This window comes from Ornithorhynchus anatinus, chromosome 4, assembly GCF_004115215.2.
Source record: "Ornithorhynchus anatinus isolate Pmale09 chromosome 4, mOrnAna1.pri.v4, whole genome shotgun sequence".
NCBI classification, from domain to species: domain Eukaryota; kingdom Metazoa; phylum Chordata; class Mammalia; order Monotremata; family Ornithorhynchidae; genus Ornithorhynchus; species Ornithorhynchus anatinus.
The window spans coordinates 120,991,252-121,014,688 of record NC_041731.1 but is presented as its reverse complement, the minus strand read 5'-3'; the positions used below and the strand labels follow the sequence as shown (position 1 = coordinate 121,014,688).

At 48.6% G+C, this 23,437-nt stretch overlaps 1 protein-coding gene across 2 annotated transcripts in view; it reads left to right on the top strand.

Annotated features, from left to right (window-relative positions):
• Positions 1-18,437: 18,437 nt before the first annotated feature.
• CPEB2 (cytoplasmic polyadenylation element binding protein 2) overlaps positions 18,438-23,437 on the top strand; it is a 79,978-nt gene continuing 74,978 nt past the window's right edge. The window contains exons 1-3 of one of the 2 annotated variants that reach the window (XM_039911934.1): positions 18,438-19,262; positions 22,181-22,462; positions 23,284-23,373. In XM_039911934.1, the coding sequence (XP_039767868.1) occupies positions 18,528-19,262; positions 22,181-22,462; positions 23,284-23,373 (1,107 nt within the window). In that variant the 5' untranslated portion in view covers positions 18,438-18,527. Of the gene's footprint in view, positions 19,263-19,989; positions 20,090-22,180; positions 22,472-23,283; positions 23,374-23,437 lie in introns of those variants that run through there. The other variant, XM_029062056.2, reaches the window with a different exon arrangement.

The following is a 23,437-nucleotide window of genomic DNA, read 5'->3' as shown; positions in this document are numbered from 1 at the left end:
CTGCACATAGTAAGTGCTCAATAAATATTATTGAATGAATGAATGTTTTAGTTTTAAACCTCCAATCAAATTTAAGGACTAAACATATTGATTATAGTTAAGACATGAAATAGCACTTTCTCAGGCCCTAGAAGCACACCCAAACTTATTTTTATCAAGCAGACGTTGTTCTTTTGGTTTCGATCCCTTAGAAATTCTGTCACTTTGTATTCTATGGTAACTTGGGATAATTTGCCCAAGATACACATCTTGTGAAACGGAGGTGTAAACAGGAGCCTGATCTTGTACAGGGTTAATTAACCTTGTTTCAGCCTGGCAATGGTTAGACCATCTACATCTGCTGCACCAGAGCATTGTATTCAAAGTCAAATGTGCTAAATGTTCATTTTTTCCACTGATCTTATTTCCATTTCCTTCCTTCATCCTTTGTGAATCTCTCTCAGTTGTAGTGCCGTCACAGAAAGTTCTGCTTGTTGAAGGAGATTAGAATGGTATTTGGAACCACAAATTTGGTAGCTAAATACTCAAAGCCTTCCCCTTTTTATTCATTTTATTAAGGAGATTAGGCCTACATTACCTGGAAGATGAGTTACCAAGAGCTCGGAGAGGGCTATGTGAGGCTGGCAGTGAATGTGCCTCCCCCATATGTGTATTGTATGTCCCCGATCCCTCCTTTCCTCTTCCTTTCCTCATCCACTGCTCTCCTCCTTTCTTGCCTAAATTGTGGCAATTTTCCCTCTTCCCCTTACAACCCATTCTCAACCCAACTGCCAAAGTCATTTTTATCTAAATGCCTCTTAGGCCACAGTGACCATCCCTTCTGGAATCAGTCTAAGGATTCTCCATCATCATCATCATCGGAATAATAATAATAATGACGGTGGTATTTGTTAAGCATTTACTATGTGCCAGGCATGGTACTAAGCACTGGGGTGTTTACAAGCAAATCGAGTTGGACACTGCCCCTTCCCCAAGTGGGGCTCAATCTCCATCCCCATTTTACAGATGAGGGAACTGAGGCCCAGAGAAGTGAAGTGACTTTCCTAAGGTCACAGAGCAGACTAGTGGTGGAGCCGGGATTGGAACCCATGAGCTTCTAACTCCTAGGCCCGTGCTCTAGCCACTATGTCATCCTATAAATAAACATCATGGGCTTCAAGGCCCTCCAACACCCAGCTCCATTTTAACTCCTCTTCTCTTACTTTTTCATCCAGACCCTCAGTTCCAGTTAGTCAGGTTTCTCTCCCACTGACAAACACCCATCCACGTTGCCATTCCACTCTACTGGAATAGCCTTCTAGATAATCTTCCTCCTGGCCTCTTGTTCTTCTTTCTCCTCCATAAGACTTGCTCTAACCTACCTCCACAGTCTTCATATCACCTTGCCTTAACTCCATCTTTTTCCTAATACAAGTTCTTCTCTCTATCCCTGGGCCTACTTCTCACTTGATATGCTCTTGAATATTTAACTGCAAGCTTCTCACCACTGTGAGAATATATGTCGGCGTATAAGACTTGACATGTTTTTGGTCCACTGTAGTCTGAATGAAAGCATGAGAGCTCTTACAACTCAGGATTTTGAGAGTATGTAGTATGGCAGCTGGGTACTGCATATTTTAAGCTTTAAATAAATGTTTTTGATATTGATGATGACTGAAAAAATAAAGGTGTCGGTTCAGAGCTATCTATGCACCCAGTAGGTGTTCAATAAATGTTAATAGATGATGATGATGGTAATGCTTAAGTCAAACGACTTCTTTTTCTCCCCCTCAGCCCCACACCACAGTGTATGCACCCGTTATCTAGTTTTATGCCTGTCTCCCCGTCTGGACCGTAAGAGCATTGTGAACAAAGGAACATGTCTACTAACTCTGCTGTACTGTACTCTCCCAAGTGCTTAGTACTCTGCACACGGTAAGCACTCAGTAGCTACTACTGATTGGTTTCCTTCAGATCCAGAAAAAGCGATTATTATATAAAAAGAAGTGCATTCCACCGAACAGGCAGTGTAAATTTCTGAACTGAACTTTCAGACCATCTATTTGTACGTAAGTGCGGATAGCTGGCCTAAATATTCTAACATTGAAATAAAGCCTGTGTTCTTTCCAATCAAGCTCTAAGAGCGGTCAGTCAGTCAATGGTATTTCTCAGAGTGCTTACTGTGTAATAATAATAATAATAAAATGATATTTGTGAAGTGCTTACTATGTGCCAGGCACTGTACTAAGTTCTGGGATGGATACAAGTAAATCAAGTTGGACACAGTTCCTGACCCACATAGGGCTCACAGTCTTAATCCCCATTTTACAGATGAGGTAAGTGAGGCACAGAGAAATGAAGCGACTTGCCCAAGGTCACACAGCTGACAAATGGAGGAGCCAGGATTAGGACCTAGGACCTTCTGACTCCCAGGGCCATGCTCTTTCCACTAGGCCATGCTGCTTCTCAAAAAGAGTGCTGTATTAAGCCCTTGGAAAAAGGTAATTGAAGATAATTCTGAGTTTCAAAATTTGGTAGACTTAGACCTCTCCAAGTTAAAAGAAGCAAAGATGGCACACTTTGAGCCAATCTACGATTGGTCTCAGATTTGCCTCTGACATATAATTTATTACTCTCAGGGGATAGTGTTGCAAAATCTAAAAAGCTAAAAAAAAACAAGAAAAATGGTCGTGTTTGGACACAGCCATCAGTTTAAAGGAATAAACTTAACCTGTTTACTCAGATCTACCCAGAAAAATAACTTTGTTTCATAGTACATGCAATTTTACATATTGTACTGTGTGTTCAAAGGTGATGATGCTGATTGTTGCCTTTCATAAATGCAGGTGTGCCTGAAGAAGGCAGATGAATGAACTGCAGTTCTTCTACAAGGTGAACAGATGAAGTCTGTCATTTGGTTTTATGGCTGGAGCCACTATTTGCTGGCCCATCCTTGCCTGTAATTGCGTCTCATCACCTGGTGACTGTATCCAAACTATGCCATCATATTTCTGATTGTTGCATACCAGGTCGACCTGAGAGCCTTGCACTCAGTAAATGTTCAACAAATGCCATTGTTTGATTGCTGCAGTTGCTTCATCGTGTCCTTACGGCATTTATTACACCCAGTCCGCATGCTTACCACACAGAGTTTGCACTGCCATCTGGCCATCTCCCACCTTATGCCGACATGTCACCTTTTGGAAGCTGGGTGCAGTGAGCATCATCGCAATGATAATATTTGACTGTTCCAATCTTGCAAATGAATGCTGTGACTTACAGGAGACAGTCATTTGTATTTACTGTGTGCAGTATATACTGTATGCAGAGCACTTCGGAGAGTACAGTACAACAATATAACCTTTACATTCCCTGCCCACAACCAGCTTAGTGGCTAGAGGATATCAGAGACACTGATGGAAGGGCTCGAAAAGCAACGTCACATCATCAGAAGTCCAAGTCTCACAGCCATAAGAAAGGTTCTTCCTTCTGAACCCCTGCTTGGAAGATCTTTTAATCTGGCATGTAATATAGCATATTCTGGCACTTTTATTCACCCAGCCAGCATCCTGAAAGACAAGCTAGCATTCTCAAATCAGCTTCTAACTACTCTATCGATAAGCTCAATGTCAAAAGGTGTCCAACCAAGGTGGCGGAATTCAGTCAGCTTTCAGCTTGTAGTCCCCCAAACCATCTTCCACAGAGAGAAGACAAAGGCATTTTGGATGAATCAATAGCCCATCACTGATAACATAATTGCTTTCTGGCCAAACCTGAAGGACACTTGAATTTATCATGCGAGGTACCTAAGGATGGACTGAAAAGATTTATTTCCAATTTGCATCGGTGAGTCAGCCAATGCTTCAAGAGTTTCCATGTAGGCTGTTCTGTAGATCAGAATACAAAATACAACCACTTGAAAGGAACTTCACAACATTTTGGGAACTTTGAAACTGACACAAACATCTAATTAGGGTTAGGGTTTAAGATAAGATCCTGAAATGTGATTTTTGAGATTCCACATATCATGGGTTTGGGAAGTAAATACTTTACAGCTGTGCATGATTCAAACAAAAAACACCAGTCATAATGTCACATCAAATTATGAAACACTGGAGCCAGGTTGAAGTTGAGAAAGAGCGTGGCTTAGTGGAAAGAGCATGGGCTTGGAAGTCAGAGGTCATGGGTTCTAATTCCAGCTCCTCCACTTGTCAGCTGCGGGACTTTGGGCAAGTCACTTAACTTCTCTTTGCCTCAGTTTCCTCATCTGTAAAATGGGGATTAAGGCTGTGAGCCCCACTTGGGACAATCTGGTCACCTTATATCCCCCTCAGCGCTTAGAACAGTGCTTTGCATATAGTAAGCGCTTAATAAATACCATTATCATCATTATTATTATTATTATTATTGAGTGCAGAACTGAAGAACCTGGGCTTGGGAGACAGAAGGACCAGTTTTCTAATCCCGGCTTCTCCACTTGTCTGCTGTGTGGCCTTGGGCAAACCACTTCTCTCTGTCTCAGTTACCTCATCTATAAAATAGTTTTTAATACTGTGACCCTCATGGGGGACATGGGCTGTGTCCAACCTGATTAGCTTGTATCTACTCCAGTGCTTAGTACAGTGCCTGGCACATCGTAACTGCTTAACAAATACCATTAAAAAACCATCAGGTATAGAGCTTTGAAAAGACTGTCTGGGCTTACTGAAAAATCAGGTCTCCCCCTTCTATCTTACCTCCCTGATCTCCTACTACAATCCAACCCGCACGCTTGACTCCTTTAACACCAATTTATTGTACCCTGATCTCAGGCCCCATACCCATGTCCTCCCTCTGGCCTGGGAGCCCCTCCTGCCTTAAATCCAAAAGACCATCACTCTTCCCATCTTCAAAGTCCTAGTAAAATTCTATCACCTCCAAGAGGCTTCCCCTGAGACCTCACTTCCTTGTCTAAGCCCTCCCTCCTCATTACCTATGCATTTTGGTTTGGACTCCTTAAGCACTTTGATATTCACCCCTCCCCAGAGCCACAGTACTTATGTACATGCCCATCTGTAAATGATCAGTAAATTGTACTTTTTGAGCATCTACTATGGCAGCACATCATACTAAGCGCTCAGGTGAGTACAGTATAAGAGTTGGTAGACTTGTTTCCTGTCCCCAAGGAGCTTAGCATCTAGAGGGGGAGATGGACATTAAATTAAATGATTGCTATGGACATAAGTATGACGGGGATAAGGTTGGGGTGAATAAGGGGTACAAATCCAAGTGCAGGGGTGACACAGAAGGAAGAGCGAGTAGGGGAAATGAGGGTTTAGTCAGAGAAGGCCTCTTGGAGGAGATGGGATTTTGAATAAGGTTTTGAAGGTGGGGGTAGTGATCGTCGGTCACATATGAAGGGGGAGGGAGTTCCAGGCCAGAGTCAGGACACAGGCAAGAGGTTGGTGGAGAGACAGACAAGACTGAGATATGGCGAGTAGGTTAAATGATTTAAATGTCGATCTCCCCCTCTAGTCTGTAAGATCCTTGTTGGTAGGGCGTATGTCCACCTACTCTACTATACTGGATTTTCCCCAAAGCTTAGTACAATGCTCTGCACATAGTAAATGTTCAATAAATACCATTGATTGGTAGATAGACATATGTATATAATCATGGTATTTGTTAAGCGCTTACTATGTGCCAAGCACTGTTCTAAGTGCTGGTAGATACAGGGTAATCAGGTTGTCCCACGTGGAGCTCACACTTTTAATCCCCATTTTACAGATGAGGTAACTGAGGCACAGAGAAGTTAAGTGACTTGCCCAAGGTCACATAGTAGACAAGTGGCGGAGTCGGGATTAGAATCCAGGACCTTTGGACTCCCAGCCTGGGCTCTTGCCACTAAACCATGCTGCTTCTCCCCTGACTAGACTGTAAGCCCGTCAAAGGGCAGGGACTGTCTCTATCTGTTACCGATTTGTACATTCCAAGCGCTTAGTACAGTGCTCTGCACATAGTAAGTGCTCAATAAATATTATTGAATGAATGAATGAATGAATCTTGTGTATGGATATATGTTGGTTTCCTTGGTTTTCAAGATGACAATAATAATAATAATAATAATGACAGTATTTGTTAAACTCTTACTATGTGCCAAGCACTGTTCTAAGTGCTAGGGTAGACACAAGGTAATCAGGTTGTCCCACATGGGCCTCATGGTCTTAATCCTGATTTTACAGAAGAAGGAACTATGGCACAGAGAAGTTAAGTGACCTGCCCAAAGTCACAGAGCAGATAAGTGGCCGAGCCGGGATTAGAACGCGTGACCTCTGACTTCCAAGCCCGGGCTCTTTCCACTAAGCCATGCTGCTTCTCACATTATTAGTCAGTAAGTCAGTCAATCGTGTATTGAGCACTTTCTGTGTGCAGAGTCCTATACAAAGTGTTTGGGGAGTACAATATAACAGTCAACAGACATATTCCCTGCCCACTACTTGCTTACAGTCTAGAGAGGGAGACAGACATTAATATAAATAAATTAGTGACAGTGAGGTGTTATCCATGCTTTGAGAGAGTGGTGTAAAAGGCTGTTGTGGAATTGGCAGTCTCTTGAGCACAGTTTCACAAATAAGCTTGTCCCACACCGGATCTGTAGTTTGAGGCAGATGATGTTTATGACATTTTGGGTTTGATCGAATGCAGTTTTAGATATGATGGCTCAAACTCCCAAGCTGCCCCTGAACACTGCTGCTGCCTTGACAGTGATTGGACCTGTCGATCCATCAATAGTATTTATTGAGTTCTTACCGTTTGCAGAGCACTGTATTAAGTGCTGGGGAGAGTACAATATAATCAATCAATCGATCGATCAAATTTTTTGAGCGCTTACTGTGAGTAGAATACTGTATTATAATCCCTGCCCATGAGGAATTTACAGACTAAAGGGGGAGAAAGACATTAAAATAAATTGCAGATGAATATGTACCTAAGTGTTGTGGGGTTGGAGTGAAAATCCAAGTACTTAAGGGGAAGAGACCCAAGTGCATTATTATTATTAGTAAATGTCATTGAGTTGTTTCCAATTTCATAGCGACTCCATCGATATACCGTCTCCAGAACATCCAGTCCTCTGCTACAATCCGCAACCTTTCTAACGGTTCTTCTGTTATTGTTGTTATGGTCTCTATCCATCTAGCTGCTGGTCTGCCTCTTCCTCATTTTCCCTGGACTCTTCCTATCATTAGTGTCTTCTCCAGAGAATCAGTCTTCCTGATTTATGTGTCCAAAATGTGCTCATCTAAGTCGAGTTATTTGGCCTTCCAAAGACCACTTTGGCCTAAATGGCTCTAAAATCTATTTGTTTTTCGGGCAGTCGATGGTGTTCGCAAAAGCCTTCTCCAACACCACATTTCAAAAGTAACAATGTCCTTTCTATCCTGTTTTTTCATCGTTCAGCTTTCTGATCCATACATTCGATGCAAAAAGGAAGGAAAATGGAAAAAGCGAAGGGTTCCATAGTCTATGTCGCCTACTTGCATAGGGCTGGGTTAGAGGTCTAGAAGGGGTTATCCCACTGAACTACAGAACAATGAAGACTGAATCAATCATTTAATAGTATTTATTATTGTGTCTATTGGGCACAAAGCACTGCTTTTATCATGCATAGGAAGACAATCCTGAGAAAATGGCAGTAAAACTTCAGTGACTTCCCTAATGCCCTTTACAGAATCACAGATAAGGTTCTACAAAGGGTAGGAAATCTGTCCAGATAAAGTTGTAGGGGCAATACTTCACTTTTGAGAAAACCAGTTCCCCAATCAGCAATCCAGGCCCTGCTGAGATTTTCAAACAGGATGATTAGAATCTGCTAGCAGATTCATTCATTCTATTTATCTGGCGCTTACTGTGTGCAGGGCACCATACTAAGCACTTGGAAAATACAATACGGCCATAAAGAGAGACAATCCCTGCCCACAATGGGCACTATAAAGTCCAGAGGAGGGGAGAAAGACATCAAAACAAGTAAACAGGCAACAATATAAATAAACAGAATTACAGATAAATACATCTATACATATGAGGTGAGAAATTTGGTATACTACTAGTCATAAAAACAAGTAAACAGGCAACAATATAAATAAATAGAATTACAGATATATACATCTATACATATGAGATGAGAAATTTGGTATACTACTAGTCATCAATCAATCACATTTATTGAGCGCCTACTGTATGCAGAGCACTGTAGTAAGCATTTGGAAGAGTGCAGCGTGGCTAAGTGGAAAGAGCCCGGGCTTGGGAGTCAGAAGTCATGGGTTCGAATCCCAAATCTGCCACCTGTCAGCTGTGTGACTTTGGGCAAGTCACTTCACTTCTCTGTGCCTCAGTTACCTCATCTGTAAAATGGCGCCTAAGACTGTGAGCCCCACATTGGACAACCTGATAACCTTGTATCTACCCCAGCTCTTAGAGCATTGCTTGGCCATAGCAAGCGCTTAACAAATACCATCATCATCATTATTATTATTACTACAATATATTAATATAACAGACACATTACCTGCCCATAACAAGCTTATAGTCTAGACGACAAGCTGAGCGCTTGGGAGAATGCACTATAACAGAATTGGTAGACACGTTCCCTGCCCTCAACGAGCTTACAGCCTAGCGACGACAGATGACAGTCTAGTCATTTCAACCTCCCTCCAAAGCAATTATTTTGATTTATGGAATTCATTTATATACCCCCATACGCTTTTAGAATGTCAACTGCCAAAGTCAAACGGGTGCCTGCAGGCTCAAGAATATCGATCTAATAAACTCCAATTGTGATGACTGTTTGGAGGGTCATGGTTCTTCCCAACCCTGTTGAGTCATTCAACTCAAAATTCTGGCCTCAGGGAGTTTTTGACTTTGAGATCCAGTGACTGTCCGGCACATTTGCCGACCTCCGCCACTCTTGAGGGCAGAAGGGGCACAGGAGTGCTAGGGGACCTCTGGATTTCTGAATTTCACGTCACCGGAGCTCTCGTGGGGCCACCACATGAAGGCTCACGGAGCCAAGGAAGTCCCGAGAACCTGAACGGACAAATCTGGAACCTCTCCCGTCTCCTGGGACACACGGTTGCCTCCCACACTGCCTGTGACACCATATATAATAACTGTGGTATTTGTTAAGCGCTAACTCTGTGCCAAGCATTGAACTAAGCCACCGGGGTAGCTACAAGATAACCAGTTCCCAGGAGCTAAATAGGAGGGAGAACAGGTATTCGATTCCCATTTTGCAGTTGAGGGAACTGAGGCACAGAAAAGTTGAATGACTTGAGGTTACACAGCAGGCAGGCGGTAGAGCTGGGGTTAGAACCCAAGTTGTCTGACTCCCAGGTTGGGATTCTTTCCACTAGGCCATGCTGCTTCTTCTTCAGGCCAGGGTACTGAATTTGCTCCACATCCCTCAGAATAATCACAATAGGCCTACAAATTTATGTTTTTTCCCTCCACCGTTTTATCACTTCTCTGAAATTTAAATTCAGTACTTCCTTGGTGTGTCTGCTTCTTTTACATCTGGTTATTTGTTCGAAGGTGGATTTCAATCTGTCGTCAAATTTAGGACTTTATTTTACTGGCTAATTTCAAGACTTTTCAGTCTGAGTTGCTATGGATTTTCTCCCAAGGAAAAAATGTGAAAATTATGTCCATCTGATCTGTGAAAAAAATAGATATTTGATTTTCCTCATTCAACCTGACGCAAGTAAATATCTAAAATCAAATTTTTTTTTTGTCATTTAGAACCAAATTCTCACCGCTAAGCACGAAAAGCAGATTTTCAGAGAGAGGGTAGATTAAATTCAGATTGAGTCATCTAATCGCCACTAAACCAATCGAAGGGCTTTCTCACCCCTTGATCTATTAACGTATTACACTTGACTTTGCACTCATAAAAACGGAGGCAAAAGTACGCTGATGACTCAGGTAATTTTGATTTTCAGAAGACAGGATATTGTTGTCAGGAACGCTATCAATAAAATATGATTTTATTTTGCCAGTAGGGAGTCGCCACCGCTGTACGATTTGAGTGTGAATTTACATAATTCGAAGGCCTTGAGGTAAGACACTAGGAACTCACAGAAGCTGAAAGGATGAGGCCCTGAGGCCCCCAGAAGTATATCAATTCTGCTGGCAGTACTAAAATAGTGCTAATTTATAACCCTAACCACTTGATCTTAGCCCGGCTGAAAAGCAAACACTTACCAGGTAGGGAACCCAGTCTTTTTTTTTTTTTCGATCTCTGTCAAGGTTATAGAAGGTTTGCTCCCAAACCGACTGTTTTCCAGGCCTCTCAAACGAAACGTAGGTTCACAGGGTAAGGTGGGTCATTTTATTGGCTTAGCGTCTATGGAGTCCAGCAATAACTAACCTTTTCCTCCCCTCGGAGGAACGGAGAGAAATCCGGAGGATTATGCCTTTCCCGAGATGTTATGTAAGAGCCCTACTATGGAAAGCTTTCTCCCCTTCCATTTTGCAAGCCTCGACAAGTCTAGTGCTGAGTCAGAGCCTCCTTTTTCCCCTGATGGGAGAGCTCTTTCTCCCTTGAAAATTCATAAAGCTTCGGAAATGTTTAAATTAGAACCTCCCAGGGGGAAGGGAGACTCCATGACTGTGATAGGGAGGTGTCAGATACTACGACGCCCTGCTGATCACACATCAGATGCTTTTATGAAATAAGAATTAGAGCTGACCCAATCTTGCCAAGGGATTCTACTTAAAAGGGGGGAAAAAAATCCATTAGGGGCTTCTCCGTAGGTGGGTAACGGGGTCGTGGTTGGGGTTTCACAGCTTTTATTTCGTATTGACCTCAAAATGTTTACTTGAATGTCGACGCTGGCCTCCGTTACTTTAAAGTTGAGGTGGGTGGGGGGAATCGTCTAGAAAGTCTTGTGCTTCCAGCCAGTCTCCCGTTGGGAAAAGATAATAATAATGATGGAATTTGTTGAGCGCTTACTATGTGCCAAGCACTGTTCTAAGCACTGGGGAGGATACAAGGACATCAGGTTGTCCCACGTGGGGCGCACAGTCTTAATCCCCATTTTACAGATGAGGTAACTGAGGCACAGAGAAGTGAGTGACTTGCCCAAGGTCACACAGCCAAATTGCCCTTGACCTCTGACTCCCAAACCTGGGCTCTTTCCACTGAGCCACGCTGCTTCTCCAGAGCAGAGCAAAGAGATCGACTGGCCACCCCAACCGCTTTGTCATTCATTCAGTAGTATTTATGGAGCACTTACTGGGTGAAGAGCACTGAACTAAGCGCTTGGAGTGTACATTTGGGCAACAGAGACAATCCCTGCCCAGTAATGGGCTCACAGTCTATTGTTTGTGCGCCTTTGCTCGCTGGTGTGTCACCCCCCTGGACAGGTGACAAGGCCTGTCAGGTGGGCCTGAGAGGGGTCAATCGGGTCCCCGCCATTAGGCCTCCCTCCCTTCCTCTCACACGCTCCGTCGCCGGGGGAAGAATGGAATGGGGGAGAAGAGGAGGAAGAAGCCAAGTCTATCATCCCCCTGCATTGGGAGGAAGAGGGAGAAGCTACGTCTTTTGTCCCCCTGAGACCCGGTCCCCCGTTCACGCCTATCCCGCCGTCAAACCCCCTGGCCCACATCCTCCCGCTGTCCTGGAATGCCCTCCCTCCTCACCTCCGCCAAACCAACTCTCTTCCCCTCTTCAAAGCCTACTGAGAGCTCACCTCCTCCAGGAGGCCTTTCCAGACTGAGCCCCCCTTTTCTCTCTGTTCTTCCCCCTTCCCCTCCCCTCAGCACTGTGCTCATTTGTATATTTTATTTATTATCCAATTTATTTTGTTAATCATATTTCCTTGATTCTATTCATCTTGCTAATGTTGCCCTGTTTTTGTTTTGCTCTCTTTTGCCTTGCTGTCTGTCTCCCCCGTTTAGACTGTGAGCCCATCACTGGGCAGGGGTGGTCTCTATCTGTTGCCGAATTGCCCATTCCAAGCACTTGGTAGATTGCTCTGCACAGAGTAAGCGCTCAATAAATACGGTTGAATGAATATCTCCTTGATTCTATTTATCTTGCTGATGTTGTCTGGTTTTTGCTTTGTTCTCTTTTGCTTTGCTGTCTCCCCTGTTTAGACCATGAGCCCGTCATTGGCCAGGATTGGTCTCTGTTGCTCAATTGTCCATTCCAAGCACTGAGTCCAGTGTTCTGCACAAGGTAAGCACTCAATAAATATGATTGAATGAATACCTCCCTGATTCTATTTATCTTGCTGATGTTGTCTGGTTTTTGTTTTGTTCTCTTTTGCTTTGCTGTCTCCCCTGTTTAGACTGTGAGCCCATCATTGGGCAGGGATGGTCTCTCTCTGGTGCCGAAATGTCCATTCCAAGTGCTTGGTAGAGTTCTCTGCACAAAGTAAGCACTCAATAAATGCGATTGAATGAAGATCTCCTTGATTCTATTTGCTGATGGTTTTTGTTTTGTTCTCTTTTGCTTTGCTTGTCTCCCCTGTTTAGACTGTGAGCCCGTCATTGAGCAGGAATGGTCTCTCTCTGGTGCCGAACTGTCCATTCCAAGCACTTGGTAGAGTGCTCTGCACAAAGTAAGCACTCAATAAATACGATTGAATGAATATCTCCTTGATTCTATCTATTTGCTGATGGTTTTTGTTTTGTTCTCTTTTGCTTTGCTGTCTCCCCTGTTTAGACTGTGAGCCCATCATTGGGCAGGGATGGTCTCTCTCTGGTGCCGAATTGTCCATTCCAAGCGCTTGGTAGAGTGCTCTACACAAAGTAAGCACTCAATAAATATGATTGAATGAATATCTCCTTGATTCTATCTATATGCTGATGGTTTTTGTTTTGTTCTCTTTTGCTTTGCTGACTGTGAGCCCGTCATTGGGCAGGGATGGTCTCTATTGCCGAATTGTCCATTCCAAGCGCTGAGTGCAGTGCTCTGCCCAAGGTAAGCGCTCAATAAATACGGTTGAATGAATATCTCCTTGATTCTATTTATCTTGCTGATGTTGTCTGATTTTTGTTTTGCTCTCTTTTGCTTTGCTGTCTCCCCTGTTAAGACCATGAGCCTGTCACTGGGCAGGGATGGTCTCTATTGCTGAATTGTCCATTCCAAGCGCTGAGTGCAGTGCTCTGCACAAGGTAAGCGCTCAATAAATACGATGGAATGAATATCTCCTTGATTCTATTTATCTTGCTGATGTTGTCTGGTTTTTGTTTTGTTCTCTTTTGCTTTGCTGTCTGTCCCCCACTTTAGACCGTGAGCCCATCGTTGGGCAGGGATAGTCTCTCTCTGTTGCCGAATTGTCCATTCTAAGCGCTTGGTAGAGTGCTCTGCACAAAGTAAGCGCTCAATAAATACAGTTGAATGAATATCTCCTTGATTCTATTTATCTTGCTGATGGTTTTTGTTTTGTTCTCTTTTGTTGTCCGTCTCCCCCCTTTAGACCGTGAGCCCGTCGTTGGGCAGGGATGGTCTCTCTCTGTTGCCGAACTGTGAGCCCGTCGTTGGGCAGGGATGGTCTTTATTGCCGAACTGTCCATTCCAAGCGCTTAATAATCATAATAATGTTGGTATTTGTAAAGCGCTTACTATGTGCCGAGCACTGTTCTAAGCGCTGGGGTAGACACAGGGGAATCAGATTGTCCCACGTGGGGCTCCCAGTCTTCATCCCCCTTTTCCAGATGAGGTCCCTGAGGCCCAGAGAAGTGAAGTGACTTAATAATGTTGGTATTTGTTAAGCGCTCACTATGTGCCGAGCACTGTTCTAAGCGCTGGGGTAGACACAAGGGAATCAGGTTGTCCCACGTGGGGCTCACAGTCTTCATCCCCATTTTACAGATGAGGTAACTGGGGCACCGAGAAGTGAAGTGACTTGCCCAAACTCACACAGCTGACAAATGGCCGAGGCGGGATTTGAACCCATGACCTCTGACTCCAAAGCCCGTGCTCTTTCCACTGAGCCACGCGGCTTCTGGCTCACAGTCGCCCAGCTGACAAGGGGCCGAGGCGGGATTCGAACTCAGGACCTCGGACTCCCCAGCCCGGGCTCTTGCCACTGAGCCACGCTGCTTAGTAGCGTGCTCCGCACCTCGTAAGCGCTCGGTAAATGCTACCGAATGAACGAATGACGGGGCGTGAGGGCGGCGGGGCCTGAGGGAAGCGTCGTCGGTTATGCCGGGGGGGAGGGGGCGGCGCGTGAGGGGGCGGCGCGTGAAGGGGCGCGTGAGGGGGCGCGTGACGGGGCGGGAAAGGCAATGGCGCGCCCCCTAGCGCCCCCTCGTGCCCGCAGCGCGCTCCCGCCAGCGCCCCCCCCCCGCCCCAGGCCAACGGGCGCCCGCTTTTCCCACGGCGCGCGGCGGCCCGGCGCCCGCGCGCACGCACCGTCGGCCCCGGCCGCGCGCCAGGAGCCGGTGACGGGGCGACGCTAGGGGGCCCCCTCCCCCACCCCCCGTCGGGAGCGCGCGCGCGGCGACCAGGGCCTACGCCTCAGCCCGTCTCTGGGCGGGGCTAATAATAATAATAAGGATAATAATAATGTTTGTTAAGCGCTGACTATGGGCCGAGCACTGTTCTAAGCGCTGGGGGAGATACAGGGTCATCAGGTGGTCCCACGGGAGGCTCCCAGTCTTCATCCCCATTTTCCAGATGAGGGACCTGAGGCACAGAGAAGTTTAGTGACTTGCCCAGTCACACAGCTGACAAGTGGCAGAGTTGGGATTCGAACCCATGACCTCTGACTCCCAAGACCGGGCTCTTTGCACTGAGCCACGCTGCTTACTAAATTACTTATAATAATATTGGTATTTGTTAAACGCTTACTATGTGCCGAGCACTGTTCTAAGCGCTGGGGGAGATAGAAGGCAATTAGGTTGTCCCACGTGAAGCTGACAGTCTTCATCCCCATTTGCAGATGAGGGAACTGAGGCACCGAGAAGTGAAGTAACTTGCCCAGTTCCACAGCTGACAAGTGGCGGAGCTGGGATTAGAACCCATGACCTCTGACTCCGAAGCCCGGGCTCTTGCCACTGAGCCTCGCTGGATGGTCTCTAGCTGTTGACAGATTGTCCATTCCAAGCGCTTAGTCTAGTGCTCTGCACAGTCAGCGCTCAATAAATACGATTGAATGAATGTTCACATCCGCCAAACTAATTCTCTTCCCAGCCCTCCTGAGAGCTCACCTCCTCCAGGAGGCCTGCCCACACTGAGCCCTCCCCTTGCCCTCTGCTCTTCCCCCTTCCCCTCATTCATTCTTTCAATAGTATTTATTGAGCGCCTACTATGTGCAGAGCACTGGACTAAGCGCTTGGAATGGACAGTTCGGAAACAGAGACCATCCCTGCCCAATGACGGGTTCACGGACTGAAAGGGGGAGACAGGCAGCAAAGCAAAAGAGCACAAGACAAAAACTGCATCAAGATAAATAGAATCAAGAAGATACACACCTTATTAACAAAATAAATAGGGTGATAAATAATATATACAGCTGAGCACAGTGCTGAGGGTGGAAGGGAGGGAGAGCAGAGGGAAAGGGGGGCTCAGTCAGCACTATGCTCACTTGCATATATCATCTAACAGTCTACAGAGATTACAGTCTAATATCCCCCAATTAGACTGTAAGACCGACGTTGGGCAGGGACTGTATCTGTTGCAGAATTGTAATAATAATAATAATAACGTTGGTATTTGTTAAGCGCTTACTATGTGCAGAGCACTGTTCTAAGCGCTGGGGTAGATACAGGGGAATCAGGTTGTCCCACGTGAGGCTCACAGTCTTAATCCCCATTTTACAGATGAGGGAACTGAGGCCCAGAGAAGTGAAGTGACTTGCGCACAGTCACCGAGCTGCCAAGTGGCAGAGCTGGGATTCGAACCCATAACCTCTGACTCCAAAGCTATATTCCAAGCGCTTAGTACAGTGCTCTGCACATTGTAAGCGCTCAAAAAATCCTACTGAATGAATGAATATCAATTATTACCCTATTTATTTTGCTAACGAGGTGTACATCTCCTCGATTCTATTCATCTTGATGCTGTAAACGCTCAACAAATACTATTGAATGAATGAATAGCACTTATTACCCTACTTATTTTACTAATGAGGTGTACATCTCCTCGATTCTATTTATCTTGATGTTGGAAACGCTCACCAAATACTACTGAATGAATATCACTTATGACCCTTTTTATTTTGCCAATAATGAGGTGTACATCTCCTTGATTCTATTTACCTCGATGATAGAAATGCTCAACAAATACAATTGAATGAATGAATATCACTTATGGCCCTTTTTATTTTGCTAATAATGAGGTGTACATCTCCTTGATTCTATTCATCTCGATGATAGAAACGCTCAACAAATACTTTTGAATGAATGAATGAATATCACTTATGACCCTTTTTATTTTGCTAATAATGAGGTGTACATCTCCTTGATTCTCTTTCTCTTGATGCTGTAACCGCTCAACAAATACTATTGAATGAATGAATGAATATCACTTATGACCCTTTTTATTTTGCTAATAATGAGGTGTACATCTCCTTGATTCTATTCATCTCGATGATAGAAACGCTCAACAAATACTTTTGAATGAATGAATGAATATCACTTATGACCCTTTTTATTTTGCTAATAATGAGGTGTACATCTCCTTGATTCTCTTTCTCTTGATGCTGTAAACGCTCAACAAATACTATCGAATGAATGAATATCACATCTGACCCTATTTATTTTGCTAATAACGAGGTGTACGTCTCCTTGATTCTGTTCATCTCGATGATAGAAACGCTCAACAAATACGATTGAATGAATGAAGGAAATATCACTTCTGACCCTATTTATTTTGCTAATGATGAGGGGTACGTCTCCTTGATTCTCTTTCTCTTGATGCTGTGAACGCTCAACAGATACTATCGAATGAATATCACATCACATCTGACCCTATTTATTTTGCTAATAACGAGGTGTACGTCTCCTTGATTCTATTCATCTCGATGACAGAAACGCTCAACAAATACTATTGAATGAATGAATGAATATCACTTCTGTCCCTATGTATTTTGCTAATAATGAGGGGAACGTCTCCTCGGTTCTCTTTCTCTCGATGCTGTAAACGCTATACTCTCGAATGAATGGCGGCTTGCCGTCTTCTTTCGGGGTGGTTCATCTTTTCCTTTCCCCGCCCTCCCCCCGTTGAGGCCGCGGTGGTGCCGGGTCGGTCCCCCTCTGTCGCCCCACGGCGCCTTCCGAGGGCTTTGGGGCAGGGCTCCGCGCCTCCTAAGCGCTCGCGGATGAATGAATATTCATGAATGGGGGGGGGCTGCGGCCTCGCGCCGGGGCGCGCGCGGGAGCGCGCGATTGTGAGGTGGCGGTGACGCACGTTCCGGGCTTCTTAAGGAGGAGCGGCGGCGGCCGAGCCGGTGTCGGGAAGGAGGAGGGGGACGAGGAGACGGTTGAAGTGCGCTGAGTCTCCCCTGTGTGTGTGTGTGTCCCTCCGACTGCCTCTGATCGACGTCCCCCCCCCCCCCCGCCCCCTCCATCTCAGTGGTCGGACGGTCCCCGGCCCCCGCCTGGTGTCATTCCGGGGTGACGGTGGGGGAGGGGGGACCCGCCCCCCCCCCCCCAGTCCCGTCCCGTCCCGTGCGCCCGCCCCCCTCCCCCGGGTGCGCGCTAAATGGGGGATTCGGGTGGGGGGTTGTTGCAGGCGCCCCCCCGCCCCCCGCGAAGGCAGCCCCCCCACCCCCTTCTGCTTCAACGGCGGAGACGCCGCTCCCCCGAGGCCCTGCCCGGCCGCCTCGCCCTTCGGCCCCCTGGCTCGGCCGCCGCCTGTCACCTCCTCTTCCTCGTCGTCGTCGTCGTCGGCCGGCCCCGCAGCGCACCGGCAGACCATGCAGGATGAGCCGCTGCTGGGGCTGACACCGCCGGCGCCGCCTCCCCCGCACCCCCGCCCCCCCCCCGCCCGGGACTTCCAACGGAGCCCGCACCCCCCCTCCCGGGACTTGGGCAAGCCTCGGCAGCAGCAGCAGCAGCAGCAGCAGCAGCAAGCGAGCGGTCAGAAGAGGAAAGAGCTCAACGCCCCCCGCCCTGCCCCCCCTCAGGACTTGAGGCAGCAGCAGCAGCAGCAGCATCAGCAGCCGCATCATCACCATCAGCAGCAGCAGCAGCAGCAGCAGCAGCTCAACCCCCCCGACCAGTCCTCGCAGCAGCAGCCGGCGCCGCCTCCTCCTCCTCTTCCTCCTCCTCCTCCTCCTCCTCCTCCTCCTCCTCAGTCCCAGCAGCTCGTCCAGGTCCGGCAGGACCGGCTGAAGAAACAGAACCCGCCTCCGCAGCCTCCGCAGCCTCCGGGCCCCTCGGCCGCCGTCCCGCAGCCCCCGGCCCCGCACGACGGGGACCCGGCCGGTCCCCCCCGGCTCCCGGCGGCGGCGGCGTTGGCAGGAGGTGCGGGGGTCGCCCCCGCGGAGCCCCCCGATGCGGGGGCGGCTGCCTCCACGTCGCCTGTGAATCCGTGGCCGGGCCCGCGGCCGCGCCCGTCGATGGAGTCCCCCAACCACCCTCTGCTGGGCAGCCCCGGCGGGCTCCTGCCGGGCGCGGGCGGCGGGGGCTTCGGCGGCCTGCAGGGGCCCGACCTGCCCCTCCAGCCCGGCGGGGCGGCGCCCGGAGGGCCCGCGGGAGGAGGCGGCGCGGGGGGGGCGGGCGGCTCGGCCTCGCCCCCGCCGCTGCCGGGCTTCGGCACCCCCTGGTCGGTGCAGCCCTCGTCGCCGCCGCCCGCGGGCTCCGCCGGCGCCGCCCTGCCCCCGCAGCCCCCGCAGCCGCCGCCCGCGGCCCCGCAGCCGCCGCCACCGCCTTCGGCCCCGCAGCCTCCGCCGCCGCCGCCGCCGCCGCCGCCGCCGCCGCAGCCCCCGGCCCCGGCGCAGCCCAGCCCGGACCCCGACAACGGCTTCTACCCCGGCCTCCCGTCCTCCATCAACCCGGCTTTCTTCCAGACCTTCTCGCCCGTGTCGCCGCACAACCCCTGCGCGGGGATGAGCGGCGGGGGCGGCGGCGGGGCCGGGGGGGCCGGCGGGGCGGGGGGCTTCGGCAGCCCCTTCTCCCCCGCGCCCCCGCCCCCGCCGCCCATGACCTTAGCGCAGCAGCCGCCGCCGCCGCCGCCGCCGCCGCAGCCGCCGCAGCAGCAGAGCCGGAGGTCCCCCGTCAGCCCCCAGCTCCAGCAGCACCAGGCGGCCGCCGCAGCCTTCCTGCAGCAGAGGAACTCCTACAACCACCACCAGGTAAAGCTCTCACCCCCCCCTCCCCCCCCCCCGGGCGACCCCCGGCCCCACCCGCTCACCCCCGCCTCCCCGGCTGCGGGACGGGGCCCCGGCCACCGCCAAGGAGGGACCGCCTCACGGGGCCGGCCCGCAGGCCCAACGGTTCACCCCGGATTGCCCAAAGTGTTGACCACCCTTCCCCCCCCCCCAAAAAAGAAAAGAAGGCCGAGCCGAAGGTGACGGTTTGAGGTCCCCCGTGGTGCCAGCCGGGGGTGAGGGAGGACGGGGCGCGGGGGCGATGCGGGATGAGGGACCCTTCCTGGGCAGAGCGGGGACATCAGGACTGGCAGGGGCCGGGGAGAGGTGGGGGAGTCTCCACTCGCCCCCCGCTGCCTCTTCCTCTCTTCCTTTGACCTCCCTGGGGTGTGCCATATCTGCACTGTCAGTCAGCCTCGCGGCTCCCCCAAGTCCGGGGGTCCCGGGGGTCCCCGTCCCTTTCTTCGCCCCGGGTCTGTCCGCTCAAGCAGGCCGGGGCGCGGCCGGGAATGGAGGGACGGGGTGGTGCCCAGCCCTGCGCCACCGGCTGAGGCCGCCCGGCCGAGGCCGCCCGGCCGGGCTCCCGTTGGACGGTTGGGAGGGGGGCACGGACACTCGGGGACCGGGCGAGGAGGAGGGGGGCACGGACACTCGGGGACCGGGCGAGGACCTGCACCTCCCCCCTGTCCCCCAGTATTATGACCGGGGCCCGGCGCTCTTTACCCCCCAGCTGCTTTGGGGACAGCGATTTTTGACCCGGACCCGAGCCGGAGGCAGCAGATTAGCCCCCCTCCGGAGGAGGAGGAGGAAAGGTTGGTCGGGTCGCATGCGGAGGAGATGCCCGCACATACGTATCCCTTTCGGGAAGCCGACCCGAAGGGACATTTGGAAATGAAGGAACGTGGGGCCGAGCTGGGCTCCGGGCGGTCCGGTCCTGTCCGGTCCGACGAACTGGCCCTTAGGTGGGGCCGGCCCACGGCGGCGCGTTGGGTTTCCAGACGTTTTGCCCGAACACCAACTAAACATGAAATACGGAGGAGTCCTCACGAATTAAAAATGAAATACGGAGGGGCCCTCCCGTGCCGGTGACTCCCTTTTCCTTGAAGGTACCTCCCGCGGATGGGAATAGCGATGATGCCCCCCCCCCCCCCCTTCACCCCGCCCGTATTTTATTTTTATTTTTCGCACTTGGAGTAGAGGTTCGTTTATTGACTGGGTTTTCCCTCTTCTGGTTCGGGCCCTATGTGGGGGCCGGAACGGAGACACATTAACTTTGGCGTATTAAAGCCCAAGATGGTCGTTTATTGTTGGACTAAATGAATTAAAAGTGTAAGAACTATTCGTAGGTATTGGTCGCGGCCAGTGAGTTTCAGCGGGGCTTTTCGAAGCTCTTTCATACACCTTTGACTCGGATGACCTTGAACGAGGCGCCGAATAGCTCCTTGCCTCAGTTTCTTCAGCTTTTAAGATGGACCCTTGCCAGGAACCATTTGTTGCGCGGTCACTATGACCTCTAAATGTTTCCCTTTTGGGGGTGCTTTGTTGTGTTAAGACGATTTCCTTTTTTTAAATAAGACCTTTAAAAGAACAGGGCCCTTCCACTCATGCGAAAATTCACCGAATAAAAGTGTCGCGTACTGCGGTCCGGGGAGGAGCAGGCGGTGCCGCGTTGGCTTATGCCACATTTAAGACCTGAAAAAATATCAAAATTATTCCCACCGGGGATTAGCCACCGATGAAGCGGTGCGAGATGTCGACTCTAAAAAAACAAAGTTTTTGCTTTACCGTTTTATAATAGAGTCTATCGGAACAGCTTCTTCGCATTCTAAAAATGCCCAATATTCCTCTCAGTATTCCAAAGTGATCACTCCAGTTCTCAAAGCTTAATTATGGTTTTGAATTTAATACTGCTTGGTCAGGCCCGTCTACAGGGATAGCCGTGGCGTTTCAGGGTGAATATTCATTGTTCTTATTATAACTTTTGGAGGAGATCGAGTTCTTCCAAGACCTGCCATTGCTAGCATAGACATGTATTTTCTAGGTTTTTGGAACCCGAGTGAGTTTAATTATGACTTGCTCATTTTTCGGAGGTACTGATTTCTTCCCAGTGTCATTGAACCTGGTTCATCTCAGTGGATCCACCTGTAGGTCGTACGGGCAACTGCTCAGGATCCATAAAAAAAGTCTTGGATTTCTTTCAAGTTACCGGTTGAGAGAGAAACTTTTTTTATTTTAAAGGAGGGTGGTGGTTTGTTTTTGTTTTGTTTTTTTCTTGGTAACAGTAATAGTCTAGGTCTGTTATATCCTTTTCAAACCAGACTGTCCTACTCTCCTTCCAACTCCCTCAATCGAAAGGTTTCAGTAAGAAATGTACCATGAGCCCTTTCTGTAGCTGCAATACTTGCTTTTTTAAAGCGTGGGATCGACGTACTTGGTTCCGTATGTAGGAAGTTAATCCTTGTTATTAGGTCGTATGTGTTTTGAGTATATTTTTATGATTTACAGTCCGGAATTCCTTTTTGGGGGGTTATATTTCTATCTCTTATTGTACAGTTTCTTTCCTGAAGGGGGGGGGGGGGGAAGTAGCCTTACAAAACAGTCCGTGGAAAACCTCTCTTAGCAGTAATCGTGCAACATGGGCTTGATTTATTCTAGTGAATGTCGGCAAGATAATTCTAAATTCTTACATAACGTTACGTGAACAATTTTTTTTTTCTTGTTTAAATACCATGGGCCTATTGGAAACGTATTATTGAGCACCCTCAGCGGAATGCCCCCATCTGTCTTTCTGCGGCCTGTTAGATTTGTCTTAGTAGCTGTGTGCCGCTTTGTGTAAATCTGAATTTGAACTTAAAAATCTTTCAAGGGTTTCCCAAGTAATATGATTGGATATGTTTCTCCAGCCTCTTCTGAAGCAGTCCCCTTGGAGCAACCATCAGAGTAGTGGCTGGAGCACGGGCAGCATGTCGTGGGGAGGAATGCATGGCAGAGACCATCGTAGAACTGGAAACATGGGGATTCCAGGAACTATGAACCAGATTTCTCCTCTGAAGAAACCGTTTTCTGGTAATGTCATAGCCCCACCGAAATTTACCCGCTCTACACCATCACTGACACCCAAATCCTGGATTGAAGATAATGTCTTCAGAACGGACAACAACAGTAATACTCTCTTACCCTTACAGGTAAGAATGGTATGTAAATGGAGATTATTTCTTATGCTAATGTTTGGAGGTAGCCAGGGTGGTGGTGGTGATGCCTTTTAAAACTCAAGACCGAGCTAAGCAGACGGTTTACTTCAGCCGTTGCATAGTTAATGGGTGCTAGAACTCTATGTATCTGAATTTTAAGGAAGGAAACTCAGAACTTAAACGAATCACCCTAAGTGAAAAGTGAAGAATGAGTTTCGTGTGTGGCATTATGAGTTCCAGTTCTATTCTGTATCTGTTTTTTTTTTTTTTTAAAATGTGTATATCAGTGCTTTGAATTGGAAACTCAGAAAGAAAGCATAGCCGTAACCCTGCTTGCTAATCTGTAACGAAGCCACTAGAACTCCCTTTAAGGGCAATTCAGCAGTGCCGTCTAGGGCACAACTGCGGCTCCCCTTGGCTGTAAGCAGCAAGGATGTCGATCGGCTCCTCTTCCTACAGCAGCCCTGACAGTGCCCGGAATGTGGGCTGGGGGCCCCTGGCCTTTCTTCCGAGTCACTCTGTGTCAGAGTGGACTTGCCGCTGGCTTATCAAAGCGCATAAACTCACCGTGGCTTAACAGTTCAGTGGTGTTAATGGACCACTTGCCATTTCGGAGCCCATCACCTGCTAGAACTGTAGGCTCAGTAGCCAATGCAGAAGATGATTTTTCTTCTGCAATCCCGTTGCACTGATTTGGGGCGGCTAAGAGACTGCTACAGGGAAAGGGATTTCGGTGACTGTGTATTTTTGGAGGGTGGGTGTGGGGAAGAGAAGAGAACTGCTCATTTCTGATGAAAACTTCTATGCTATTGAAGGTGAGATCTAGTTTGCAGTTGCCAGCTTGGGGCTCAGATTCACTCCAAGATAGTTGGTGCACTGCAGCCGGAACATCCAGAATAGACCAGGTAGGCTGCACAGCGAATATTTTTCAGGACTTTGGCTAGGAGTTAGTATTTCTTTTCAAATGAC